The sequence below is a fragment of the Terrapene carolina genome, unplaced genomic scaffold (genome assembly GCF_002925995.2).
Source record: "Terrapene carolina triunguis isolate 2854851 unplaced genomic scaffold, T_m_triunguis-2.0 Scaffold714, whole genome shotgun sequence".
NCBI classification, from domain to species: Eukaryota; Metazoa; Chordata; order Testudines; family Emydidae; genus Terrapene; species Terrapene triunguis.
Window position 1 is genome coordinate 17,458,663 of NW_020665065.1, and position 26,123 is coordinate 17,484,785.

At 38.6% G+C, this 26,123-nt stretch overlaps 1 protein-coding gene across 5 annotated transcripts in view; it reads right to left on the reverse strand.

Moving 5' to 3' along the window:
* Positions 1 to 26,123, reverse strand: part of SPEN (spen family transcriptional repressor) — a 95,331-nt gene that overhangs the window by 46,384 nt on the left and 22,824 nt on the right. For 4 of the 5 annotated variants that reach the window (XM_024206433.2, XM_024206431.2, XM_024206432.2 and 1 more), the window contains exons 2-3: positions 17,923 to 18,243; positions 13,487 to 13,963 (exon numbers count right to left, since the gene is read on the reverse strand). In XM_024206433.2, coding sequence (XP_024062201.2) covers positions 13,487 to 13,963; positions 17,923 to 18,243 — 798 coding nt within the window. Of the gene's footprint in view, positions 1 to 13,486; positions 13,964 to 16,633; positions 16,884 to 17,922; positions 18,244 to 26,123 lie in introns of those variants that run through there. The other variant, XM_024206434.3, reaches the window with a different exon arrangement.

A 26,123-nucleotide genomic window follows, 5' to 3' on the forward strand; every position in this document is an offset into this window, starting at 1 on the left:
CAACTCTAGAGCCTTCTGAAGCTATCTTTAAATACTTCTAATTAGTTACCACCTTCAGAGTATATCCCAGGTGATTCTCTCCCCCCCCCCCCCAAATCCAACATGCTATTATTTACACGTTTTAAAGAAGTGCCTGAGGAAATGGGTGATAAATTCCCTGACTTTGAAAGTGAAGACGACCTCAAGAAGAGCTCTGTAGAACTTGAAAACTTGTCTCTTTCACCAGCAGAAGTTTGTCCAGTAAAAGTTATTACTTCACCCACTTTGTCTCTCATGCACCCTGGGACCAACACAGCTACAACACCACTGCAAACAACCACTGTTGGTTTACTTAGCTATATCAGGAATAGTAAATCCGGTCTCCCCTATTTTTGCTCCAGGATTCCTTGCAGGACTAGAGAATCTGTCACAAAGAGAGCTTTACTCCTAAATAACAGGAGCATTAATAGTGCCAATTAACAAGAAACCCAGAGCTTTAAAAGGTGTGGCTAAAAATCCCTTCTCAATTACTCAGATCTCAGACTCTTGTGATGACTGGAAAATTAATGTGGTTTTGACATCTAGAGAGTCAGACAGGGGGAAAAAGGCTAAAGCAAGACCCGGTATTTCCAATATTAAAAAAAAATGTTTAAAAATACTTTCACACCCTCTTTTTAAATCATAAAGATGCAAAAGGAGGGTAAAACTCCCCTTTTTCTCCTCTGCAGGTTCCCAGTATCAATGTTGAAACTTCATCCAGATTCCAACATACAACAGAGTGGTACGCTTCCCTTCTGGTTACTAGAAGAGCCTCCAATGGTCAGAGCGCCCTTCTTCAACAGAAGCTTCCATCAATTTCCATGCAGTCAATTTCAGTTCAGCTGAATGTGGATACCCAAGAGTCCCTGTCTGAGAAGGTTCTTGTGAACTGACAGAGGTGAACTTTCTTTCATCTGGATTAGTTTAAAAACAACATTCTCCAAGATCAGTATGATGCTATGGTAATACAAATGCTAGATTTACCATGGCATCTAATCTCTGATTTTTGTTTACTACTATTATCTTCAGGAGGAATGGAATAGGTGGAAAAGCAGACAGATGCTCTTTGGGTCATGTCTGGACTGATGCTCATGATATCAAAGCCAATGGATTCCTTCTCCTGCAGAGGAATACACGTCATTGGGTTTGCTCTGTGCACAAAAGAGTTTAGTACTCGGTCCCCATACAGATGTAGCGTAGAACGGAAGCTCAATTTCACTTGCTCATTTCTGGGGCAGAGTAACCAGCCAACTCTGCACTTGTATCTCTCTCGTTTTTATGAGGAAAAACTTTTATGGGCTACTCTACTTCCTTGTGAAACAGAAATGATTTTTGTTCCCCCCCCCCCCCCCATCATACTCACATGTTGCCATTGTATTTTCTGTCATACCAGTATGTGCCTGATTTGTCTCTTCCTGACCATTGTAAATGCCAGATGATCTGACCGGAGCTCTAACCAGCTTGTGCTTTTTGATGTCCACGAGGAATTGGTTTTGGCCTTCTTAGGTAGGTAGTCTCCCATTTGAATAGATTCATGTCTGCTGGTTTAGACAACAAATCCTGCATCTTGACAGGGAGTTAGACTAGATTACCCTTGCAGTCCCGTCAAACGCTATGATTCTATGTCCATAGTTATCATAATTCTCTCTACTTCCAGGAGAGAGCCTGCAGATAAACTTGTGGGGGAGTAGCCACCATTTGTAGGATGAGATTATGACCTGTATAACCACCACCTTTGTTGCTGATGTTGGAGATTATCTAAGGATGAAGAGGCAAGAGACATTTGAAGCAGTTTCATGTGGAACTGGAGCCACATCAGTACAGAAAACAAAACTTCCTGAAGAGTCACATTAGATATCTATTGGCGACTAAATCATCCAAACAGTTGATATAATTATGGGTGGTCTCTCCTTGGAGGTAAAGATTTTCTCCATTACTATGTTAGAAGACTCGAAAGGTGTTCTAATAATAAGACAATATAGTAATAAGGGATTCTTTGAGGTGATGTTCAAGAATCTGCAAGTAGGAAGGAACACAACTGGGCTGGTTGGTATTTGCTTTAGCTATCTTCTCCAAGTGGGATCAGACAAGCATGTAGAAGAGATGTGAATCCTCTTCTCTTTAATAGTTGCCAAAGATAAGAACTTTGTATTTGAAGAATTTTTTGTGGATATCCACATTAATTTCTTTCACATCTACTGAGGATAAGAAATCTGTGGGGGAAATGGCTAAAACAGAGTTTCCATGTGTAACATGACCTTGTTGATTGTTTAAAGATCTGAACTCCAATATCATTCTGATCCCTTTTTGAGGGTGCACTACAGAAATATAGCATATAATCAATATCTGGCAGTGGAATCTTATTGGAAAAAGTGAGATGTTGCTTCTTTTGAACATAGTTGCTTTGGTTATTTTCTTGATATGAGATGTTCAGAATCTGCCCTAGGGAACAAGGCTGTGATTTTCTACTAATGTTTATATTGCAACCTCCACTCAGAATGGTTGCATCAGTACACAGTTACACAGAGTTCTTCTGAGTGGAGGCAGATTTATTTGTGTACGTCCCAAAGAACTGACCTCTTCCAAATCTGTTTTCTTTTCCTCTACCATGGCTGGATTCTCTCTGCAGAAATTGAGAGTACTGTTAGTTCTGAAATCGCTGCCTACTCAAATAGGTTGGTCTGACATCTTTCATCTGATGTTCTGTAGAAGGATATCTAATGGCTCACTAAAAAGCTGTCCCACTAAATACTTTGATGCAATCATTAGTACTTTCATCACTTGAGAATTTGCATTCCACGAGCTAACTCAGATATGTCTTCTATAGCATGGTGACTTGGAAGTAAGCTGCAAATCTGATCCAATGAAACATCCAATATGAAGGATAAAGCCTGTAAGATCTTTTGGGAGATGGTTTTCAGCTTTTTTCCATTGCAGGTTGATTGCCATCAGTTCATGTCCAAGCCAGAATAGCTTGAGCGTAGCATGTTGTTTTTAAGATGAGTGCTACAGCCTCACAGCCATGGTTCACAGAGAATTCTACCTTCCTGTTCCCTAGTTCTTTAAGGAGGAAGTTCTCCTATGGAAGGTATTACAGTGCCTGACTAGGAATGTCCACTACTGCATCTATTTCTTCAGGGAAAAATCAAAACATTGTTTTCTTTTTGTGGACAACACAGACTCTAAATTTGCAATTTTAATCCAAGATTTACAGGGATGTTCCATCTCTGTTTTAGTTGCATCATTTAAGGCAAGATGGACATGGAATTAGAATTTTCCCTTTAATTGTAATGGCTAGTATTTTCCAGGAAGTTTTTAAGTAGGCCTTTCCTCTTTTCTTTTTAATTCTTCCATGTGAATATAAAGTGTGAACTACTATGCTGCCAACTCTTTCTAAAACTTCAGCCTACCCTGCACTTCTTCCTTCTCCAGATGAGATTATCCCTCCTGAAAGAGAAGGAAACAGAAGATGTTCTTTTACTTAGTTCCCCCCCCCCCCCCACCTAGATTTGGATTTCTTCTCTCTTGTTCTTTAGAAAAAGAATCTGAAGAACCAGATCTCCTCCTGCCTTTGAGTACTAGTCCCAGAGAGTGATGACCTCACTTCTAGAGCATAGCAGAAGCTCTTCATCATGCAAGTTAGACCACAGTTAATGATCTCCTTTTTCTTGGCCTTGTCTAGATCCTTTGTGCAAGACTTCTTGGACAGAAACTTGAAGCCAGAAGACTGCAGTAAAAATAACAACACCCCCGCCCTCCCATGTGCTCAACATACCACGTGTAGAAAATTCAATTCCAGGAGCTTCATGATTCACAGGAGGAAATTTCCATTCCGTGGCTTGAACCGATAAACATGGGACCTGTAACTCACTACATGTGCAGCTCCAATGAAGGCAGTGGTGGAAGCTGTAGCACAGACAGAGCTCAATTGCTTTTGCCATTGTAGCAGAATTATTGTAAAGGTGGCAGCTATAAAGGATAAAACTACAGAAAGAGGAATTGCCTACTCCCTATAAGACAGCCAGAATTTGCAGACTGCTGAACTCCATGTCAGATACCAATTCCCACTTCTTTAGAACAGCTGCTGCCTGCAGGTGAGCAAGAAGGGGTGTCTTACTGATGAACTAAGTGTCTTCCTGAGGCACTAACCTCTGTGGTGCTTCCTCTTAGAGAAAGAAGGGAGACCAATGAAGATGAAGGAATCTCATGTGAAGGGCCTAGATGATCTGGCTGGGGGCTTAACTATCTGGAACACTGGTCCAAGCCTCAAATTTGCTGAGCAAGAACCATGTCCCAAAGAAGTCTAAATTCCTGACAGTCCTCAGAGCGTCTATCCCCAACACAAGGATGCCCTCAGTGGGTACAGATTAGGCCAAAGCCCATTCAAATATCTATATAATTTTAATAAGGTACACATATAAACTTAGGACCCCCTAAACAATGCACTTGTTAAACTCCAAACTTGAAATTTAGTAAGAAAAGGCTCTGCACAAAGAGAGGTCTGGCTCCGCCTGTATGCAACCCTTTGGAGGCAAAGAATTCTGGGAATGTTTTTTGAAAAGGAGCCTTAAGTCCCAACAGGAGCTGTAAAGTTCTGGTCTCTGTTCCCAAGTACAGGAACAGAAGGGAAATCCAGTGTAAAGACTGATGGCATGAATAAGATAAACTTCTACAGTTACAGATTTAGAAAGTGACAGATAAAGATAATAAAAACAGAGCGAACACTTAGCGTAACACACCCAGAGTTTGTAACAACCTAGTTTTTAAACTACAGAAAATGTCCACCCCCTTCTGAAATCATAACTAATCCAAGCAGAGATTATTAAGAGAATATGTACGCTAACGTAAATTTAAATACAAAAAAAGACCGTAGTAAGGATGACTTAAACTGACGATATGAATAACTTAAAATGATCTAGGCTTTTATCAATACAGAAAAGTCCTAACATGTTTTTCAAAAGAGAGAAGCCAGTGCTAGATTATATAAGATCACTTGTACTCCTTTGCAACTGTGTGTTGGCAGCTTTCCACTACTACTGGGGGTTACCATAAAGCAATAGGGCAAAGTGCTTTGAAGTTGTCCCTTTTTTGTGGTTTCATATTGTGCTATGTTTATAAACTTGCATGTCTATAAATTCGGGAAGTTCTTCTCTGGTCAAGAGTCTGCTTTTGGTCAGATGTGAAAGAGATACTTTATTTAACACAGAGAATGCTAGATAACCAAGAGACATTTCAAACATAAAAATAAAATAATCCATTATAGTTAAAAGTCTGATATAAATGTAAAGATTTCAGTATTGTTACCACAGTTAAATTTATTACACAGCTTTACCTGCAAATATTAACATTTCACAGTACAATGATGCTTTATTTGAATTGTATAGTCATTACAATCCTCATAGGATGCTAAAATACCTAGGCATAACAAGGATATGTTTAATGCAAAATTTCATCTTTAGTTCTGAGGTTCCTTGCTTTTGAGTTACATCAGACCCTCAAGTTTTTTAAATAGGATTTTGTAAAAAAACTGAAAGATATTCAGTTTATTTTTTTAAAAGTAATTTTTAAATGAATTGCTTCCAAGCCAAATATGTGTATAGGAAAATTTTAGTCCAAAGCACAATTTAACAGCAACATTTAAACCCTAACAAAAATAAGGGAATTGATTTAAAAAAAAAAAAAATTACTCAGACACAACTACAAAGGCCCTACTGGGGCAGCTATAATTAATTTCTGATGTTCTAATTACCCATTCAACACACTGCAATGCGCATACAACATATGGCAGAAGGAAAATTTCAGTGTGAAGGGGGTTTACAAGTTTAACTTTTTCATTCAAAAAGAAGGTCGAGTGGGAGGCTTCTGAAGTAAACTTCCGCTTATTTCTGTGTCCCACGTTCACCACTGCTGTATCTAAAATGCCACCTTCCCAGTAACATATCCGGGTTAATTGGCTACCATTTCACTTACCATTTGTAAGCACATCCCTTCCCCCACAATGCAAACCACAAGCCTCCTGCCTGTCACATGGCTGGAACCCTGCTGGCTCTCTCCCGGCCCTTCCCCCTCCTGCTCTGTAGAAGCTAGGCAGAAGGAGGAAGCACAGCTCACATACAGCCTCTGGGAGGTGGCATTCAGCCAAATCAAACTGGATGATTCCAGTTCAGACTGGTTCTGGAGACACAAACAAGCAGTTCCTTGCTTCCCCAATCCCCACTATTCAGATGCAGCAAACTCTCTCCGCGTACAATCCTCTTTGCTTATATACTCTGAAAACTGCTGTCTGACTTGTTCTCATTTTATTCCCAGAAAAATCACATTAAATCTGAACAGCTCCCTAAAGTGCATATTAAGAGAGTGGGTCATTTCCAACACACATACCTTTTTTTAAACCCCTCTTCCTCCCACATGCACTGAAGTAACCAGTTCAAGCAATTCTAGCAAAGCTTCATATGAACTCTATCCAAGAGTCCGAACAGTCATTCGGCCCCCGTTTTGATTGCAAATATACCTTTGGGAGGTTTAAACCCAGAGAAACAATTAAAATGGGGTTTTTTTTAAATCACACATGAAGATGTGTCACAAATATGGGTAATTGATGTAGAACATATCACCTAACAGAGCTAAATAAAGGCTGCACTATATCAGAATAAATGCCAGCAATCCCCAGGATAACAAATCCAAAATGCTGTTTACTCAACACTTGAACATCAATAATATACTCTTTGTAATGCAAGTGATTAATACTGCTGTATTTTTGACCAAAAAGCCCCAAAGTAGCTACACCATTTTGCTGACTAGTTCACAGTAGGGTATAAACACAATAAGTTATGCCGCCTCTGGAAAGTATTAGGCAACTAAAAGAAGCAGACTTTCAGAAAAAGGTAAAACTTATTATGTAATATTTTTAATTGATTACTCTAAAGGGATCCAGATGAACTAATACAATATGCATGTTTTCTCCCCTCTTCTCTATAAACAGCCAATAGTTTTAGTGTTCAAATTAATGCATTTCTGAAGGAGAGAGAAATAGTTATCACTCTCATACGATGAGATGGCTAATAGGCTTATCCTGGTTTCTATCCCAGAGAATAAGCCTAAAACCTCAACATTTAGTCTATGTCTACACTAGAGAGCTTACAGAGGCACAGCTGTACCAATGCAGTTGCGCCACTGTAAGATGTTTCATATAGCCACTCTATGCCGACGGGAGAACTCACTCCCATCGGCATAATTAAACCATCCCCAAGGAGTGGCGGCAGCTATGCCAGAGGAAGAGCTTTGCACACTATCACTTATGCGGATGAAATTTATGTCACTCAGGGGGATGGTTTTTTCATACCCTTGAGCGACGTAAATTTCGAGGACATAAGTGATAGTGTAGCCATGGCCTTAGAATTAGTTTACCAGCTAGGAGGAGATCATATAATGGTCACGTAATGTATTTTGCATATGTCAACATCAGCATTACTGACCATCTGTGTAAATAAATAAATTTGTTAGTCTCTAAGGTGCCACAAGTACTCCTCGTTGTTTTTGTGTAAATCATATATATCAAACTATTATGTGTACACACATACACACACACACACACATACAAAATACATATATACACATATAGACTTACACAGACTACAGGCAGGAAATTTTCATATGTCTTTAAAAGAAGGAAGAGATGTCTTGCTCTCTGTATTTCTGTCTCTCAATAGCAAGACACCTCTTCCTTCTTTAAAGCCATCTGAAAAATATCTGCCTGTAGTCAATTTGGAGAAACTTGATATACTCCCAAAAAGGTGACATTTTTTAAGAGGATAATCTGGTTATATTTAGATTAGATGTAGCACAGACACAGAAACATGAACAAAAGCACAAGAAAGAACAAAATGAGACTGTTGTTGACTGCTACAAAACTGAGGACACTAGAGTTGGATTTCTTATACTTAATATTTTTTTTCATAATTCACATTTCCTAAGTCTAAGATAACATCAAAGTGGCATATGGCTTTATCTGAACAAAAAGGTGAAGATTAGAAGTTTTCATCCTGCGGATAATTATTGCCTTTGCTATAAATACTCAAAATGAAAGCAATTTTTTTTAAAAAAATTCTCTGCCCCAGTCTCTCTCCGCCACTATAAGAATATTCACTAAATTAATGTAAAGAGCCATAACCTACTTTTCATGTATTTATAAAAAGAGATACAAAGTACCATTCAGGTGAACTCTTCATTCCAGTAAAGTTCTTCATTCCATATGACTTATCTGTACGGAATTCTTTTACTCATTGATCACCATGACCAGCCCAAAAGTATCCAAGTATCTACATTTGCAATAATTTTTCAACTGTCCCATGCAGAGACATCTCCTAACCCACTCAAAAATCCTAAATCCCATTTTAAAATCAATGATTCATCACTAGCTGGCAAACAAACTCTAAGCAGAAGAGAAGGAGGAGGGGACAATGATAGGGAAAAGTTGGTATTATGTAATGAAACTAAATTTGCTAATTTCTACTTTCACCAAACGAACAAAACAATGTATTCTAGACTCCATGCTCCCAGGAAAGGTTTAACTTTTTGTTGCACTTATTCTTCCTGTGATTAAAACGCACTAGTTCTTGTGATTTTTTTGGGGTATATTTTGTGTTAAAGAATCATAAGTAACACTAATGCTTTTATTTTCTATAGTTTCTGTTGCTGTAGGAAAAGGAACTTTACTACTGATCAATTCAAGTAAATTTTTTTTAAATGATCTCTAATCTATAAATTACCTGTTATTACAACTTTGGGAACACCTTATGAATGGCATAATACTCAAATTCACTTTCAGACACTAAATAGAATTTCTTGCTGTACATTTCATTCAGTGCTACAAAAAAACTCTACAAATGCTTTTTGAGAATGAACATAACTACTTTGCATATATGCTGAGTCTGGTGCTATAATATTTGGACAGGAGCTTGCACCTTATGGTGCGAATTTCAGCTAATTATGCAACTAGCTAGTAAACCCCCCCCCCCCAAAAAAAAAAAAAAACAACCCTACCTTGAACTTAAGCACCGAACAAACATTCTTGTAAAAAAGAATGGGAAGGAACTCTAGTTACTTTATATGTGTGCACACAAAATTCAGAATGATTTCTTACTTTTTTAGTGTCTGCTATGAAAGCTCCCTTACTGAATTGAAGGATCATAGGAGATCTAAAACACTTCTGTCCTCAATGCCACGTGCTTCAATATGTTGCTGAATGGAGATTTTAAAATTAATGACAAAACACATGCAACTACGAGAAATGTGCTAACTCAATTGACTTTAAAAATTACTACCTTTTTTTAAATAAAACAAAAATCTGTGAATCATTCAGAGATTTTCACATAAGTCAGCTTTCCTCTCTGATATTTTGAGAGAGAATGTCCTTTTTGGTCTTTTATGTTCTAATTTACTCATTTGCAGGTTCTCATCACAAAACCCCAAAGAAAGCATCCAACGATAACAAAAGACCTCTTAAAAATATATACATAAAACGAAGCTTAACTGAAGTGGAATTCAACACACGCCAAACCTATGCAAGACAAAGGTTTGTTTACATTTCTAGACTATGCAGAGCATCTTTCCTCACAATACTGTCCAGTTAGGGAAAATCTTCTAATCTTATGTATGACCCTTGCTATGGTTTATGTCTTTCAAAGAATGAAACTAAAAGACACCATAATTATTTTGATTCCGTTATTTTTCTGCTCATTTTTCCATGGTCGCTTGCAGAAAACTGCCTAAAACCCAGATTTTTTTTAAAGTGCTCAGCATTCAGTAGTTCCCAAAATTTGACCCTAAATACTTACATTTGGGTCTAGCAGTGACCTACTGCTGTACAAAAATACAGTTTACTTCACAACTGACAATGGAGAAAGTGAGACAGACATGAAAAAGAGGCTTGAGGGAGAGAATTATCTTGGGCACCATTGGTGATTTTCACTACTTATGGCCAATCAACCACAGAATTCATAGTGTTTCTGTAAATTCCAAAATATTTTTAAAATCTTTCACTAATGACCAAGCCATAAAAGGATCTCAAGTATTCCAAAAGCACTGAGACACCCTACTACAGTTTCAGAGCTCATTTAATTTCTGAGTCAACCAATGGCATCTATGTTTATTGCAGGAGAAATTCTGCCTTTATTTACATTCCTACATCCAGAGGTGAAAGTAAGCCGGTACAGTCCGGTACAGTGTACCAGCAAGAGCCAGTACGCCATGCCAGACCGCACCGACTTCGGCGGCGGGGATTTAAAGGGCCCGGAGCTCTGCGGCAGCCGGAGCCCCGGATCCTTTAATTTGCCCCTGAGCCCCGGGGGCTCCCAGCCACCTCTGCAGCTGGGAGCCCCAGGTTGATTTAAAGGCCCTGGGGCTCCCAGCCACAGCCGGTGCCCCAGAGCCTTTAAATCTTGAGAGGCCCCGCCTCTTCCGGTTGAGGCCACGCCCCCCTCAGACTCCGGCAGTACCGGTAAGTCCTGTAAGTTACTTTCATCCCTGCCTACATCCCATTGAAAACAATGGGAAATGCATTTGGAACTTGGTAAACCATTCTATAGATTATACAAACCATAACGGGATGCATTTCATTCTCCATAGCTCTGCATTGTTAACAGGAATAAGAACATAAGAAAGGCCATACCGGGTCAGACCAAAGATCCATCTAGCCCAGTATCCTGTCTACCGACAGTGGACAATGCCAGGTGCCCCAGAGGGAGTGAACCTAACAGGCAATGATCAAGTGATCTCTCTCCTGCCATCCATCTCCACCCTCTGACAGACAGAGGCTAGGGACACCATTCCTTACCCATCCTGGCTAATAGCCATTAATGGTCTTAACCACCATGAATTTATCCAGTTCTCTTTTAAACTCTGTTATAGTCCTAGCCTTCACAACCTCCTCAGGTAAGGAGTTCCACAAATTGACTGTGCGCTGCATGAAGAACTTCCTTTTACTTGTTTTAAACCTGCTGCCTATTAATTTCATTTGATGACCCCTAGTTCTTGTATTATGGGAATAAGTAAATAACTTTTCCTTATCCACTTTCTCCACATCACTCATGATTTTATATACCTCTATCATATCCCACCTTAGTCTCCTCTTTTCCAAGCTGAAGAGTCCTAGCCTCTTTAATCTCTCCTCATATGGGACCCGTTCCAAATCCTTAATCATTTTAGTTGCCCTTTTCTGAACCTTTTCTAGTGCCAGTATATCTTTTTTGAGATGAGACCACATCTGTACGCAGTATTCGAGATGAGGGCGTACCATCGATTTATATAAGGGCAATAATATATTCCCAGTCACTAAAGTAACAAGAGGTCTTATTGAGTAAGAAGGTGCTTTTTCTTTTTAAAAAGTAGTTATTCTTGAAATTAATGTTATGATGTAATGTACATGTTTTATTATGTAAATGATATAATAATGTTTTTTATTTTATATTCCATAGTTTGTAAAGTGTGTAAAAGCATTTTGTGTTCCTTCAGGATGAAAGGCACTATCTGTAAAACTTACTAGTACTTACTTCATTGAGTCTGAATTCACTGCTCTGGTTAATAAGATCAAAATTTCTCTTTTTCAGAGACACATCTAATCTTGCAACATTAAGATAAAAGTTACAGGGAAAATTAACTACCAAAACATAACTGATATTGATTGTTTCTTATTAAAAATGTCACTTTGTTCCATTGGGGCAATACTTAGTGTTGTGAATTTCTGAGTTCTTCACCCCAGGTTGGAGATTTTAATGTCTCACAACACTTGTATCCAGTAAATATGTAGGTGAGCTGGGCTTCTGCTGTTTCTTTTCTTTTTTTATGATGGATAAAGCCCATCCAAAAGTACAGATATTTTTCTTGCTTACATTTTAAGACTAAGAGATATCAGGCATGTCACATTTGATCTTCTCTGAGAGGTCTCCGTGATGTTTATTTCAAATTTTAACATGTCTGAAGGTGTTAAATCTTTAGCAAAATGTTTCCTTTATTTAAAATGTTAATTTGTCACTGAAAAATAGGAGACAGGATATTAAGTGAGGCTGTTTTATGGTTGGTTTGTCTCTTTCTCTTAATTGCTCTTGTGATATCACCATTTCACTAATTCTCCACTCATCATAGTCTGCCAGCCTAGATAAGATCTGAATTTCTAAATCAAAAAACAGCAAAATAACTCCTTAAAAATAAATAATTAGAAGAACAGAAGGAAAGAAACCCTCTTGGGGCCTTTTCATACATCATAAAGAAGCCAAAAGGAGCAGAAACTCAGCTGTTTTCTTTCCTTTTGCAGGTTCCCTTCAAAATCATTCTATCTTCTGGAATGAGTTCAAACAGTTGTTTGAGGAGAGTAATTATTTTGATTAGTGAGTTACCAGTTGTAAAATTCTGTTCACTAAGAGATCATCAGACTATCCAAATTAATATTACGGTCATAACGAATTTCTTAAAAATAACAGGTTTCAGTATTTTTCTTCTGGAAAGTAATTGGTCAGCAAGAGAACTATTTCCAGCTCTAAAAACCTGCCCTACTTACTCAGCAACTGAGCTCTTTACCGAACAGTTCAGTTACATTTTGCATTACCATCGTTGTGGAATCCCTGTCACTGAGGGATTTTAAGAACGGGCTAGACAAACATCAGTCAGGGATTGTCTAGGTACATTTGGTCCTGCTTCAGCACAGAAGGATAGACTGACTAGATGACCTCTCAGAGTCCTTTCCAGCCCTACTTTTCTATTAGGCTGTTAACCACTGTAAACGGATTTAGAGACTTATCACAATTCAAGAAGGTGAATGAGAGTGAGGTCAACAGGATATTTCAGTTTGCCCAAATAAATTCAGCTCCTTGATAGGTTTGTTATTATTACTCTAATTTTGACCACATACACTTTATACTGCAATTCTGAAATAGCAGAAATATTGAAGCAATCATCATGCAGCTGACTATATGAAGTCCCTAGGAATTGAATATTAAAGATTTTTTGACAAGCAAACTCTTCTAGAAGTGTATGGTTTTCTTGTAAAGAAATTTATAAAACTTCTCAAAGCAGTAGTAGCAAAGGGTTGTAGTGACATCTCATTAGTAGGACTTAATTATTTGTACACAGTATACTACAGAAAATTCACTAGTATTTGAAGAATCAGTAACTACTACACTCTTGTCTAATAAGAGAAGTCTGTTTTGCGATGCATTGTCCTTCTATTTCATGCCGGTTCATTTCTGCATTCATGCACAAAATTCAGTATAATTTGTAGTGGGTCTCCCCAGATATTACTGGGGATTAGTGCCACATTTTGATAGCTGAGGTTTCTATTCCTCATGTTTGCTTACTACAGATGCTGTCTGGAGAAAAGGATTACTATACTGTAGCAATTTTCTTCACACCGAGCCGATCACTGTTTGGTTTCATTTAACAATGCATCCATGATAACCAAAAGCTGTTAACCTACCTGTCGCTGCTGGTACTACTGCTGCTGCTGATTGAATCACTACTTGACGATCTACTCCTAGAGCCGCTGCCACTAGGGGACCTTGTGGGTCTAGATGCTTGGCTAGCCAGCCTCTGGGGAGACTGGGTCCTAGACTGGGACGAATGTGGTGACCGACTCCTGCTGTGCTGGTAATTCCGTTCTGGCCTTCTGCCTCGTACCTCCCGTGTAATATCATCCCTGTAGATATCCCTGTGTACCACACTGGGCAATGTAAACTGCTCCCGGGCCCTAGGTTCATAACGGGGGTCATGAGCATCAAAACGGTTTGGACTTCGACTCCGGGAAGTATAATAGAGCCCATGTTGTAATGTCCGCTCTCGAGGGTCTCTATAGTAATCCTGATCGTAATGTCTTGTCCGATCAAATCCTCCCGTCCCCCGTTCATGGTGTCCATAGGCACTATGTTCATAAGCACGCTCCCTGTTATCTGAAGCCCTGCATTTATAAGGGGGAAAAATATTTAATCAATCAGACAAGGGTAAGCAAAACAAAAAGCAAGTCATGCAAACATTTACTTCAGCACTGACTGTATTTTTGCAGCTGGTTCTCCACTAAACAGCAATAACCTATTAAGCAAACACTGACACACTTAAACATTTTACTTGACTCCAAAGTTGTATTTATACACAGTAGAGCTGAGCAATCATTTTGCTTTAATCATAAATTGGGCTTTCATGACCAGTGTCCTTCAAAGCAGAATATATCAATTTTTTTCACATTTTCATGTGGAATTTGAATTATTTTATTTTTAAGTAAGTCTTTATACTTTTAAGTAAAACCATTGTTTTCCTGCATCCATCATCTAGTTTTTAAAAATGTGTTAATGAATTTTAACATTTATTTTCCATCTTATTATTATGTTTCTGCAGAAATATCATTACAAATTAGGCTATAGCCATGAAAGCCTCAATGCAAAGCATGACCCAGAAGTAAGAAGCTGCTTTCAAAAGGGGTTATATCTAAGGTCCTACTTCATTTGTGATATTGTGGACATGGCAGATTCAGCAATATTAAGCTTCCACCACAATTTTATTTTAAATTTGCATACTCTGCAGTCCCTAATTTTGCATACATGTTAAGGTTTGCACCACACACTTTTCCCCCCCATTAGTACATTAAATGATCTTGGAGCGTTTTGGGCAGGGCTTTTAACCAGGGTGGTTAAAACCAAGGGTGCAAAGGGGGGGGGAGCGGGGGGGAAGAGACTGGGCAGAAAAATGATGGGGGAAAAAACCAGCAGGGGCTAGAGCAGCACAGAAGTAAGGGGGGGGCATTACCATGCCCGCTGCAGGGCTCTGCCCTTACCAGTTTCTTTCCTCATTTTTCCGCGCTCTGCCCCTTTCCCCCCAACGGCTTGCCCCGTCCTCATTACAGCCCTGTAGTTGTAGCAAATTGTCTGGTTATCAAAAAATTCACAGGTATAACATAATAGTTGAGAGTTTATATTGTTCCAACAAATTTTTCTTAAATAGGTCTAATGTGGCTTTTCCAAATTATTGCTGTTAATAAAGGCCCATTATTACTTTTCCATAACTGTCCATGTTTTGTCCACAAATCAGCCACAATTATTTGAAAATCATTCCGTGATTCAGATAGGATCTTAGTTATCTCCCACAGAGAAACCCAACAAATTAGGTTATCTTCTTTAAAACATTTCCATTCTCATTACAAGGAGTTTTGATATTATCAGAATTCTACACCTAGAGTCCTGGGTATGTTGCTCCTCCTAAACAAATATTTTGATTGCTAATATCAGAAAAATAAATTGATAGTTATCCTTGAGATTTAGCAAAGAGGATGGAGGTCCCAAAAAGGATTAAAACCCCACATGAAGAGATATAAATTAGCTTTGCTGGGTATGTTTAATTGTTAAGATTTTCAATTTGTTATTGCAGTCAAAGGATTTATATATCCTCCCTATGTCACTGAAACACATTGGTTTAAAGTAGCTAAGGCCCATTCTGTGTTTCAATATTAAAAACATTTTGTACAACATTGGAGGACAGTTCTATGTTCTAAGAATGTTAGCGTGCTATCTCAAATAAGGGTATAGCAAAAATTGAAAGATGAAGTTAACAGAATATTTCAAATAGCTTAGTATTCTAATTTAGTCAGGTACCAGGATGGTATGTCTTCAAGACATGTCTACAATATGACAGATTAAGAATGATCGAGAACATATTTTCACAATTATAAATATGCCAGTGTCTAGGTTAACTTCAAAATCTAATTATCCATTTTATGAGGAACATTTTAACCTATCCCCTCTACCTTCTCAGATTCTTCCTGGAGAACCAATTAATTATCAATTCCCTGGATTTTAATAACCCAACTCACTCCATAGTTCCTCTTCTTCTGCCGCATCATAGGATTTGTCTTCTATCAAAAATCATGGAAATATTTCAGTTTTTTCAAACTGGTAGCTGGATTAGAATCTTCTTTGATGAATATCTTGAAAAGTTACCTCAGTAATTTACAAATATGCCCCACAGAAGCCCTGGATCCAGAATCTCTACAGTATACCCAGCCTATGTTTCTTACTAGTATGCAACCTTAAGGTGAGGCAGAGTGTAAGTGCCTGCCTAGACTGCATTTTTTTCTTCCCAACTCTCTTTAAAAAAAGCTAACCACACTAACAAAACGTAAAATAAAATTCCAATCACTTCTGTCCTATTTAAAATTCATTACATATTCTTCTACTTCCTTATCTGTTGCTTGTAACTATGGCATTAGAAAACTATTTCAAGGCCTAACAAATAAGAGTTTCTCTTTCTTTCCCCCTTTTGAAGGAAAAATCAACAATTTTATCAATGATTGCATTTAGCACCCTATCAAATGTTAGCCAGTGAAAGATAATTTAATGATGTAACAGACAAAGCAATACTGCTAGAAGGTTACTGTTATAGCTGACATAAAAGAACAAAGTCCTTATCCATTAAAAGGACACAGAAGACAGACACAAGAGCTAGCAGAGCTGAACATCTAATGGCTACAGTGCTTTTCTGATTTATCTATTAGTACAAAGAACTACTGGAGTTAGTGGAAAGAGAGGGTTTGATTTGGGTTAGGAGAGGGGCTAATATACACAGGGCAGGGCATACCAACCTTTTCCAAGTGTGGAAACACGACCTATATTCCCAATTAAATCTAGGGAGAGAATTGTGAACATAACTTCCCCAATTTTGGCCCCTCTTATAGGGGTAATCCACCTTCTTAATGGGTAAGGGTGTCAAATGATATTTTAGATGAACCAACAAGAAAAAAAATCTGAGTGACAAGATAAAAAAAATCCACGGGAAGCAAGTAGTCCCAAACTGAAACCATAACTCTGAAACCCCCAGACTTCTTTCTTGAGACAGTTGACACTTAGAAACGCATCCATTATTTTAATTTCCGGCCCTAAGTCTGAATCAAGCAGCTGGTAGAAGTACACCCAATGTATGAGGGAATGCATCATGGCTGGCCAGCCGGTATCCTCTATCCACCTTTGTAACCATCCAGCCCAGTCAATTTTGATTGATGTATCCACAAACTGATTATTAGCACCATGTCCTTAAAACTAAAGTACCTTTAACTGTGCAGTAGCAAATGGCTTTTTAAGATACTAGATAGTAATCCACTCCCCTTGGCTGTACACCATCATATACATCTTGGCTGTATACCATCCCATAAATTCAAGGCAGTGGTTCTTATTCCAGTACTTTTAGAATGACTATAATTTCCAAATTTTAGAAATGTCCATCTTTTTTTGACAATACCATCAGGAAGAATAATCCCAATAACCTGGAAATGATGTAGATCCAAAATGGAAACATCAAAAGCTGCCTTCAATCTTCTTCATCCAATATGTATTTCCATGCCTAAATGTTGTTTGTAGAATCCAAGATGCTGCATCACTGAAGTCTACTAGAAATTTTTGGTGACAATCCAATTAATATATAAACTGTATACAGTAAAAACTGAGGACTATGCATCAAGCTTTCAAATAATCTTATTTTCTAGTATTCCGAAGATACTCCACATAGAACTTGTGCTGCAGCAATATAGCTCCATCTGGTAGCAGTGATACATCCGAATAAGGCCTTAATTTTATCCAAAAAATGGAATCATTACTTCTAGAAGAATAACTCCAATATCGATGCTGGCCACAGGAAATCTTCCATCTTAAGATCACCTTATTTCAAGAGTAGATATCCAACCAGCTGCAGAAAACATCCTCTATGGATCCACAAGATACCAGCCACTGGGATAGGAATCACTTCCGTTTCCAACCCAAAATAGGAAACATAGATCATTCCCAAAATTTTAAATCCATCTGGGGGCCCTATATATGAGTTTGCGTTTCTCACCATATCAAATACAAAATACCTGCCTAGAGAAACCTTGGAACTTACCCATCAAGTCTCCGCTCATAACGTCCTTCCCGTGCATGAAGTGATGGTGGGGGGCCATAAGTGGGGCCCCCCCCACCTCCTCTGAACCCAGAAACCTCTCTACTACGAGATGCTATGGAAACTGTATCATCCAATCCCCGAGCAGCACTCGGAATGGTTCCTGGTTCATTATAATCCGTCCGTAGGTCTCTATCTCCCATTTTGTTGACAGAGTTGTGTGCCTTCTGTGCACTTTTGATGTCCACAAAATCCACAAAGGCCGCCACTCCACCTTCTGACCCCCTTTTGGGGAGAATTTTGACACTTTCAACACGTCCATATCTGCAAAAAAACAAAGCAAAGCAAATATATTAATGCTAATACAAAAGATCATATTGAAAAATACTGAAGTGTAAAAAAAAAATACATATTCAAACAATTGAGTCTTCTAAATAGTAAGTAAACTCATTTCAAAATAAGGATTTGGGTTTTCCTAGGCAGCTGTCTAAGAGGAAAATTACCATTTGTACTTTCAGTAACTACTTTCAGGCTTCTTTCCTTTTTGATCTGAGACGCATTTCTGGTTAGGCTACCAAGAGATCCATCTCAATAGACTATATTCCCAAACAACAGCCTAAGAAATAAAAAGGCATTTATAGTTACAAAGGTACTCCTAATTTTTCATCTGATTTGACAATCTCGACATAATTAACCTTACAAAACCGTCAAAATAATTACAAATAAAAAAGCTGCAACACTAAGAAAAAACTTGACGCAGCTATTTTACTACTCTGATCTAAATTTAATTAATTCAGTGTTAAAACAACGTTGTTAATTCCGATACGGATTTCTGATCTCAAACTTATTTATTTACAATAGCTTCTTAGTTCACTTTTAAAGTGTGACCTACAAGTGCACCTCTGGACTATGCTACTAGAATTCAACTTTAAACTCCCCATTATGAAACAGTAACACACTAGTTACATTCATGAAAGCTTTAAGAAATGTGACACGACCCTGCTTAGTATATGTTCTGATATTAAGTAACTGAAACACAGGATAAGTTGTAACCATGGCTTATTAATAAGAGCAAGGATTTAATGAATGATGGATATGAATTCAACTCCTTGCAAAAAACTACAAGCAACATACTACAAGGACTTGTATAAACTGATACAAACAAAAATTTTAAAAAACAGGAAGATGAAGAGTCTCTTGTGTTAAGTATGTTTTTGAAACAGTTTAGAGGCACTACGTATGCCAAGCTCCACATTAAAATTTTGAACAGCCAATTCACTCAGTCAAGAAGTTTCTAAAAAGCAGATAATGGCATTTTATTGCACACGTTCATTAGTTACAAAAAATAAAAAACACTTCCAAAATGTAAAATGCAGAATTTGGAAGCTCTTGACAAACTGGGGTGGAACATGCAGGAGAAAGTGTAAGACATTTATAAATTGTAAAGACAAGGATATTACAAAAATTAGTATTACTGATTCATGAGGATACAGTAAGTTGCTATAAAATTTGTGATAAAAAGGTAAAATTAGACACTCTTAAACCTTAAGCAATTATCAAAGCTGTTCTCAGCTACTTGCTCCAGGAGGAAAAAGAGGTCACAATCAATAGCAAGCATATCATGGGTGAAGATTATTTCAGGAGCTATGTTTGACTGCGTTACATGCACGACTTTCATTAATAGTTTAAATAAAATTGCAAAAGCTACCCCATGAGTGGACTTTCCAATCAAATGCTAACTAAATCTAGATGTAGATTCTATCTTCCTCGGTTTCATACAGTACCAAATATACTCTTCACTCTCCAGTAAATAATACATGTAGCTAACAAAAGCATCTTTAAAATTAAATGAACAGGTTGCTTGTTGAATATAAAAGCCTTGGGCAGCACTGTAAATGAAAAGCAGCATGGAGGAGACAGAACTTAGGGTACGTCTACACTGCCCACATTACAGCGCGGCCGCGCCAACGCTGTGACATGGGCAGTGTAGTCACACTTTATCGCTGGGATAGAGCTCTCCCGGCGATAAAAAAAAACAGCCTCGAATGAGCGGTGGTAGATTTATGATAAAGTGCCGTCTACACTGGCGCTTTTCAGCGCTAAAACTTTTGTCGCTCGGTAGATGTTTTTTCACACCCCTGAATGACTAAAGTTTTAGTGCTGAAAGTGGCAGTGTAGATGCAGCCTGTGTGTGAAAATAGAGGTTACAGTGTCTAGCACTTTAAAACAAATACAGGTACTGCCATTTGCCTTAAATTAAAGGGAAAGTAGAACAGTCTGTACCTTGATGTTCACCCCTTTTATAAGGCTATGATAAGTTTTGTACAAAGTATGCCTTGTGAGGTATCATTTGAAAACTCAATTTGCTGATCATTATTGTTCTGGTAAAATGTGTGTGGCAACATTGTATGTAAACTTATAAAATTCTTCTTTATGACATTACTGAGACATAGTCCAAGTTTAGAAAAGCAGCCACAAACCAGTTCCTCAGAGACAAAAGGCAAACTGATGCCTCAGCTAGGTGTCAACAAAATCAAAGGGACCACCACCTGGTTTAGTGGCCATTCTTCGCAGGAAAAAAGGTGAGCGCGAGAAATTTACACCTTGGCAAACAAACAGCTGGAGGTTCCTATTCCCACAATCTTTGTCTCCGGAACCCCCACTGAAGAGGATTCTCAAAAGAATAAGAATAAATTCTCAAAGTATAAGAATGAGGGTCAGACCTCAAATTATGTCTCTGCTTCTCTATCTACCCACATGACATCAACAAGATCTGAAGAACAAAGGAGGCAGCATTGAATTGGGGGGAGAGATCCTGACTGAAAGGATTTCAGCCAGTAAGACTGCTAGAACATGTGGTGAGAGACCTTTGCTTTGAATTCACTTAGCTTGTTAAGTTAGATATTAGCTGCGTTTTGCTTTTCATTTTCTTATACAAATTCTGACTTTTATGCCTTATTACTTGTAATCACTTAAAATCTATATGTAGTTAACAAACTTGTGTTCTTTAAACCAGTGTGCTTGGATTGAAGTGCTTGGGAAACTCCATTTGAAATAACAGGATTTGTGCATATCATTTTCTATTAATAAAATGACAGACTTTATTATGCGCTTCTACTGCCCAGCCCTCTCCTGGACAAGACACACATTTCTGAGGAAAAGTCTGGGACTGGGAATTTGCTGGTGTTGCTCTGCAGTGTAATTCAAGAGTGGCTGGCCATAGCACTCATACAGCATAGCTGGGAGTAATTTACATGCTAGATATTGTCTGAGCAGATCAGGAATGGTTGCTCTCACAGCGTAAAAGGCACCCTCGGTTGGAGAACTGAGGGGACACCGCTGTTCAACAGTCCAGATTGCACCCTGGGGGTATCACAGATATGATTATAATAATTTAAAAGCACTTTACAAAAACCCTCAGAAGGTTATACCAAGATCACTAGAAAAATTGCACTCGAATAAATTCTCAAAATCCACAATTTTCACTCTGAGTTTTTCTGCATTTACAGAATATTCAAAGGCTACTTTCAGAAGGAGGGGCTTCTGAAAGTTTCCCCATCAGCTCAGATGAGGTTGTGGTAGGCTGGATAGTTGTATTAGGACTTGCATTTAAAACAATATTTGCAGAGACCAGAAGAAAAAGGAATATGGTAGAGAAATAGTGAGAGGGATAATAAGAACGTACAAAGAAACAAGATGTGTAAGAGTCAAGAGGAGAGGATGGAAGGAAAAAAGTGAGCAGAGGCCCTTTGGTTAAAGTGAGATTAACTGTCCTCATGGTCATTTATGGTAATCTAGGTATTTACTAGTGTGACTGAAATACATCTGATTCCCACCAGAACATTTAAAAAAACAAAAACAACTGGTCCCCTACAAGACTAAAAAAGGAAAAGATGAGAGAGCACTAAGTGTTTCAATTTTGTTTTCCTTTGAGTCTCTATGAATTCAGTGTGTAGCACCTAGTCTATCAATTTGCATTTTTATTTTCTCAACATTTACAAATCCAATTTGACAGCGTTTTTCCATACTTTGTTTTTAGCAACAACTGAATCATGAACTCCTCACAAAAAATATCCTAATGACCTTTGAGAGTGCAATTATATATAGCCTAGCTAACAATGTAGTTGCGCCATCTGTCAGTTACATTTCACACAAGTGCTCTTAAAATACTGGTTTCCACTTACTAGCCTGACAAACTTTTTATTTTCCCATTTTGCTAGTTATGGCACTTCCAAGTTTATAAAAACTGATTAAAAAATATCCAGGAGCTGTTTATAATCACCACAGCATAAACTGAGATCCAGTAATCTACCAAATGTTCACCTATGCCTCTATTTAAGTTATGGGAGAACAAGAAGTGCAGTACATGCCGTACATCAACAGAATTAGATCCTCATGCACCAAAGCAAGCAAAGAGCAATACTATGTCTTTTATACCTAAATCCCAAGTTATCTATTAGCAAGTTTTATATTAAAAATGACATGCTCACGCGACAATTTGCTTGACAAACTGTTTTAATTCTTGTGTAAAAAACTACCTTGAGTGCTGTGAAATGCAGAATCATAATTTTATTTATTTCAAACAAAAAAAATACTTTGCTCAATCTTTTGTATTTTAGATTACAAATGTACAGGAGATTTAGTGCAATACTTTTAAATAGTCTGGCTGATAATACAACCAATCTTTGCTGAATGCCTGAAATCATTTTCCTTACGTGTTAGAGGAACAGATATCCTCACTGTACAAAAACCCATGGATTTTCCCCGTGGGCTGTTTAGGCAGGCAAATGCATGAGCAATTTAAATTACTCTGGTATCCTACGGCAGCAATAGTCCTAAATAATCCAACTTTAATTGAGATGATTCATTTTAATCTCTCCTCTACCTAGATGCTAAAATGTATGTGCGGCTTTAGTTTGCTGCACTATAGCCTTGACGTGCAATGGGGATGATCTGTAATAATCGCCTTTCTTGAGGGTGGCGGGGGACAAGCAAGCAAGGGGGGGGGGAGCACGAGAGAGTGCTAAGCGTCCAGAGCCAGCTGCTGACACAGGAAGATTTGCATTTTCCTTGCCCCAACGCGGTCTGTGCCCTTTGATTACACACATCCTATAGTACCCCATCGTGAGGATTAATCTGTCTAGTGATCCGACCCAGCCCCACCCATTGGCTGCTCTCCGAGCTGCTCCTGTCTTTGCAGTTGCTGATAGAAGGGGGACTGCATTGCTCCATGCTATTTGATCCTAAAGGGAGAGGAGGGGAGATCTGCAATGCTGCATCACAAGACAGGTTACTGCAGCAGAACCATACATTACAAGAAAATGATACTTTCTAGAGCGTTGGGGGAGGAGAAGCGGTACTAAGGATACATTTCAATACTGTGATCGCAAGTTAATGCAAGATGGCGGGAGATACACTGCAAGGAGCAGCAGCAGAGGAAACAAGGACTTTGAGTGGTGCAACCTTTGTCCACAATCGGAAGGGCTGGGAAGAGGGGACAAGAGGACAACAAAAGCCATCACGACCTTCGGTAACGTTGGCAGAGGGGCTCCTCTGAAACCTTCAGGTCGTGTATTTATATCCATGCGTCAGCCCTGTCCAAGAAGCGTGTTTCACAATCACTGGCAGTCAGAACAGAAAACAAAGATCATTTGCTGTGCTCTAACTCTACCAACCCGAAAGAAAACAAGGCTTTCTCATGCCTCTTCCTAGGTCTACCTCATGCTGATTAATCATTAACTACCAATGTGTCGACAGGCAGTTATTCATCTCGCTATACAATGCAGCATTTCAGTGCCTCGCAGCAGGAAGCTGAAACTTCAGGAACTATTATTGTTTACTGATTATTCTGTAAAGAAGAATGCAGAGGTCATCTCTTTCTCTGTCTGGAGAAGCAAACTAGAGTTATAAAATACAGAGATGGAAGAGACCTAGTAGGTCACTGAGTCCCCCTCGCTGTCAGTGCAGGATTGCAACAACGGGCTGTAAACAAAAGTGTGGTGTCTTTTTTTTTTAATTGCTAGATCATTATTGTTCAGTCCGACTAAGCTCCACCTACACTAATGCAGCGTTTCAAGCACGGAAGAGGAATTAATGATTTAAACTCTGTTTTTTCACTGTAGAGCAGGCAAGCAACTGAAATCTCTCTGGGCTCTCGGTATGGCTGCTGTGCGGCGCAGGTTTCTCAGTCCCTCAACCCCATTCTCCCCTCCCCCCGCATCTCTCCCTCACTTACAGGCAAACAATGGACAGTCTGGGAAACACTTCCCTCCGCCAATCCAAAGCCAGCTTCTCTCCTCCTCCCTAGGACCAACGTGTCCCTGAGACAAAGCCCTGCTGACGGGGGGAGGAGATGGAAGAGACAAGGCAGCAGTTTGCCAAAGTCATCTCTCCCTAAACAACTTTCTTTAAGCAAATCAGTACCAAGGAAATTAACAAGCTAAAGGCTACAGCCATTGCTGGGTCATAAGGGTACCTTTGCATGGCTGACGTTTTTGACTGCAACAATTAGCCACTTGGTTTCACCACAAATTAGATATTTATCACAACTATTCACTCTTTTGAACAGTTTCAGCTATTCCTTAAGTACATTTTTTTTTTTAAACACAGGGCTATTGTAAAGGAGCTGGATGGCAAAAGACTTTTTAAACGAGTATTTTAATTTGGTTTAACTCATATAAATTAGTTAGGATCTCAAATCTTTTTATTACCTTTATTTCAGGCAAATTCTGCTTTAAGAAACAGGAGGCAAAGAATCGGTTTTTACTGACATTTCAAACTTTTTCTTGAATTATACATATTATAGAAATAAAGTAAAATGTCTTGTCTCCCCTTGTCCCCTTAATTCTTGTAATCTCAAGAGGAGCTCCCAGCAAGTCCACCAGCCCCTTATGCCGATATTTTCAACACTGCAAAATTGTGTCATTTCAATCCCAGGTCCAGAAAAGCCTCTTTACATTTTTGCTTCAATCTCATTATCAGTTAGCATAATAAAATCCTACTTACAGTAACAAGACGTAACAGCAAACAAAAACATAATTTATCATTTCCGTTTTTCTGCAACACTAGATATTGACAGTGACACATCACAAGGTGTGCTATTACAGCAGGACACCTGCACATCTGAAATTTGTTTGTAAGGTACAAAGCGAAAAGCCAAATACCTTCAGTCTCCTGAGAAGTGCAGCTGTTCTACCTGTGCAATGCCCAAACTCTCCCTTTTTAAATTATTATATAATTGAAGGACACAGATCCTGACTTATTAGAGTGCTCACACAGTCTGAAGCTTTGTTGGCCAATTCATATTCTTCTTTTCCCACTGATATTTTTTATAATAAAATAACGTGAACGGATATAATCATTATCCAGATGGCTAGATCTACCTGACTCATTTTATAACTTTAAACTAGTCCAACAATTAGATGCCAGGGATTATTCTAAATCTGTGCTCTCTCTTTCATATTAAGCTAAACTTTACTGGTTAAAGGCACAGCAATGTAAAATACACACATACTAAATTGTAACACAGGCTCATATAATCATTCCGATGGGGTTTTTTAGCTAGCCTAGCAGAGCTTTTTTAATCCAGAGTTTCTATTCACTTGAGTTCTAGAGTATTCCACTATTCAGGACACATCAGTTTTATACTCCTAAATCCTTTGTGACTTTTTTTTGCCTAGCAGAAAAAGACAATAAGGAACTACTGCTGGTCAATGTAATGCTTCTTATATGCCAGAGGAATAACAGAATTTCCAGTTGAATCACTGCACACCCTAGCCTAGTCTATAACGTAGTACAGATTCAGGAATCACTTCTGACAACAGCTGTCACGAACAAATCCCAAGGAAGCAGTGCTTAAAAGATTGAACTATGGTTTATGGTTTAAAAGTCTAACAATGTAGATGGGACAAAACCATCTTCCGCACCATTACATGAATGGTACAAAAAACTGTCTTGTCGACACAATCAGTAAGTTTTCCACACCCACTGCTGAAGACAGAGGCCATGAGACTACAACATGAAGGGACTTAGGGTACATGTAACAATGTAAAAAAATAATATTGTAGCAAGTCTCAGAGCATGGGTCAACTGATTTGGACTCATTAAGGGTCTAAAAACAGCAGTGTAGACGTTCCAGCTGGGCCTGGAGCCCGGATTTGGAGAACCTCCCCACTCACCAAATTTCCAAGCCTGGGCTCCAACCC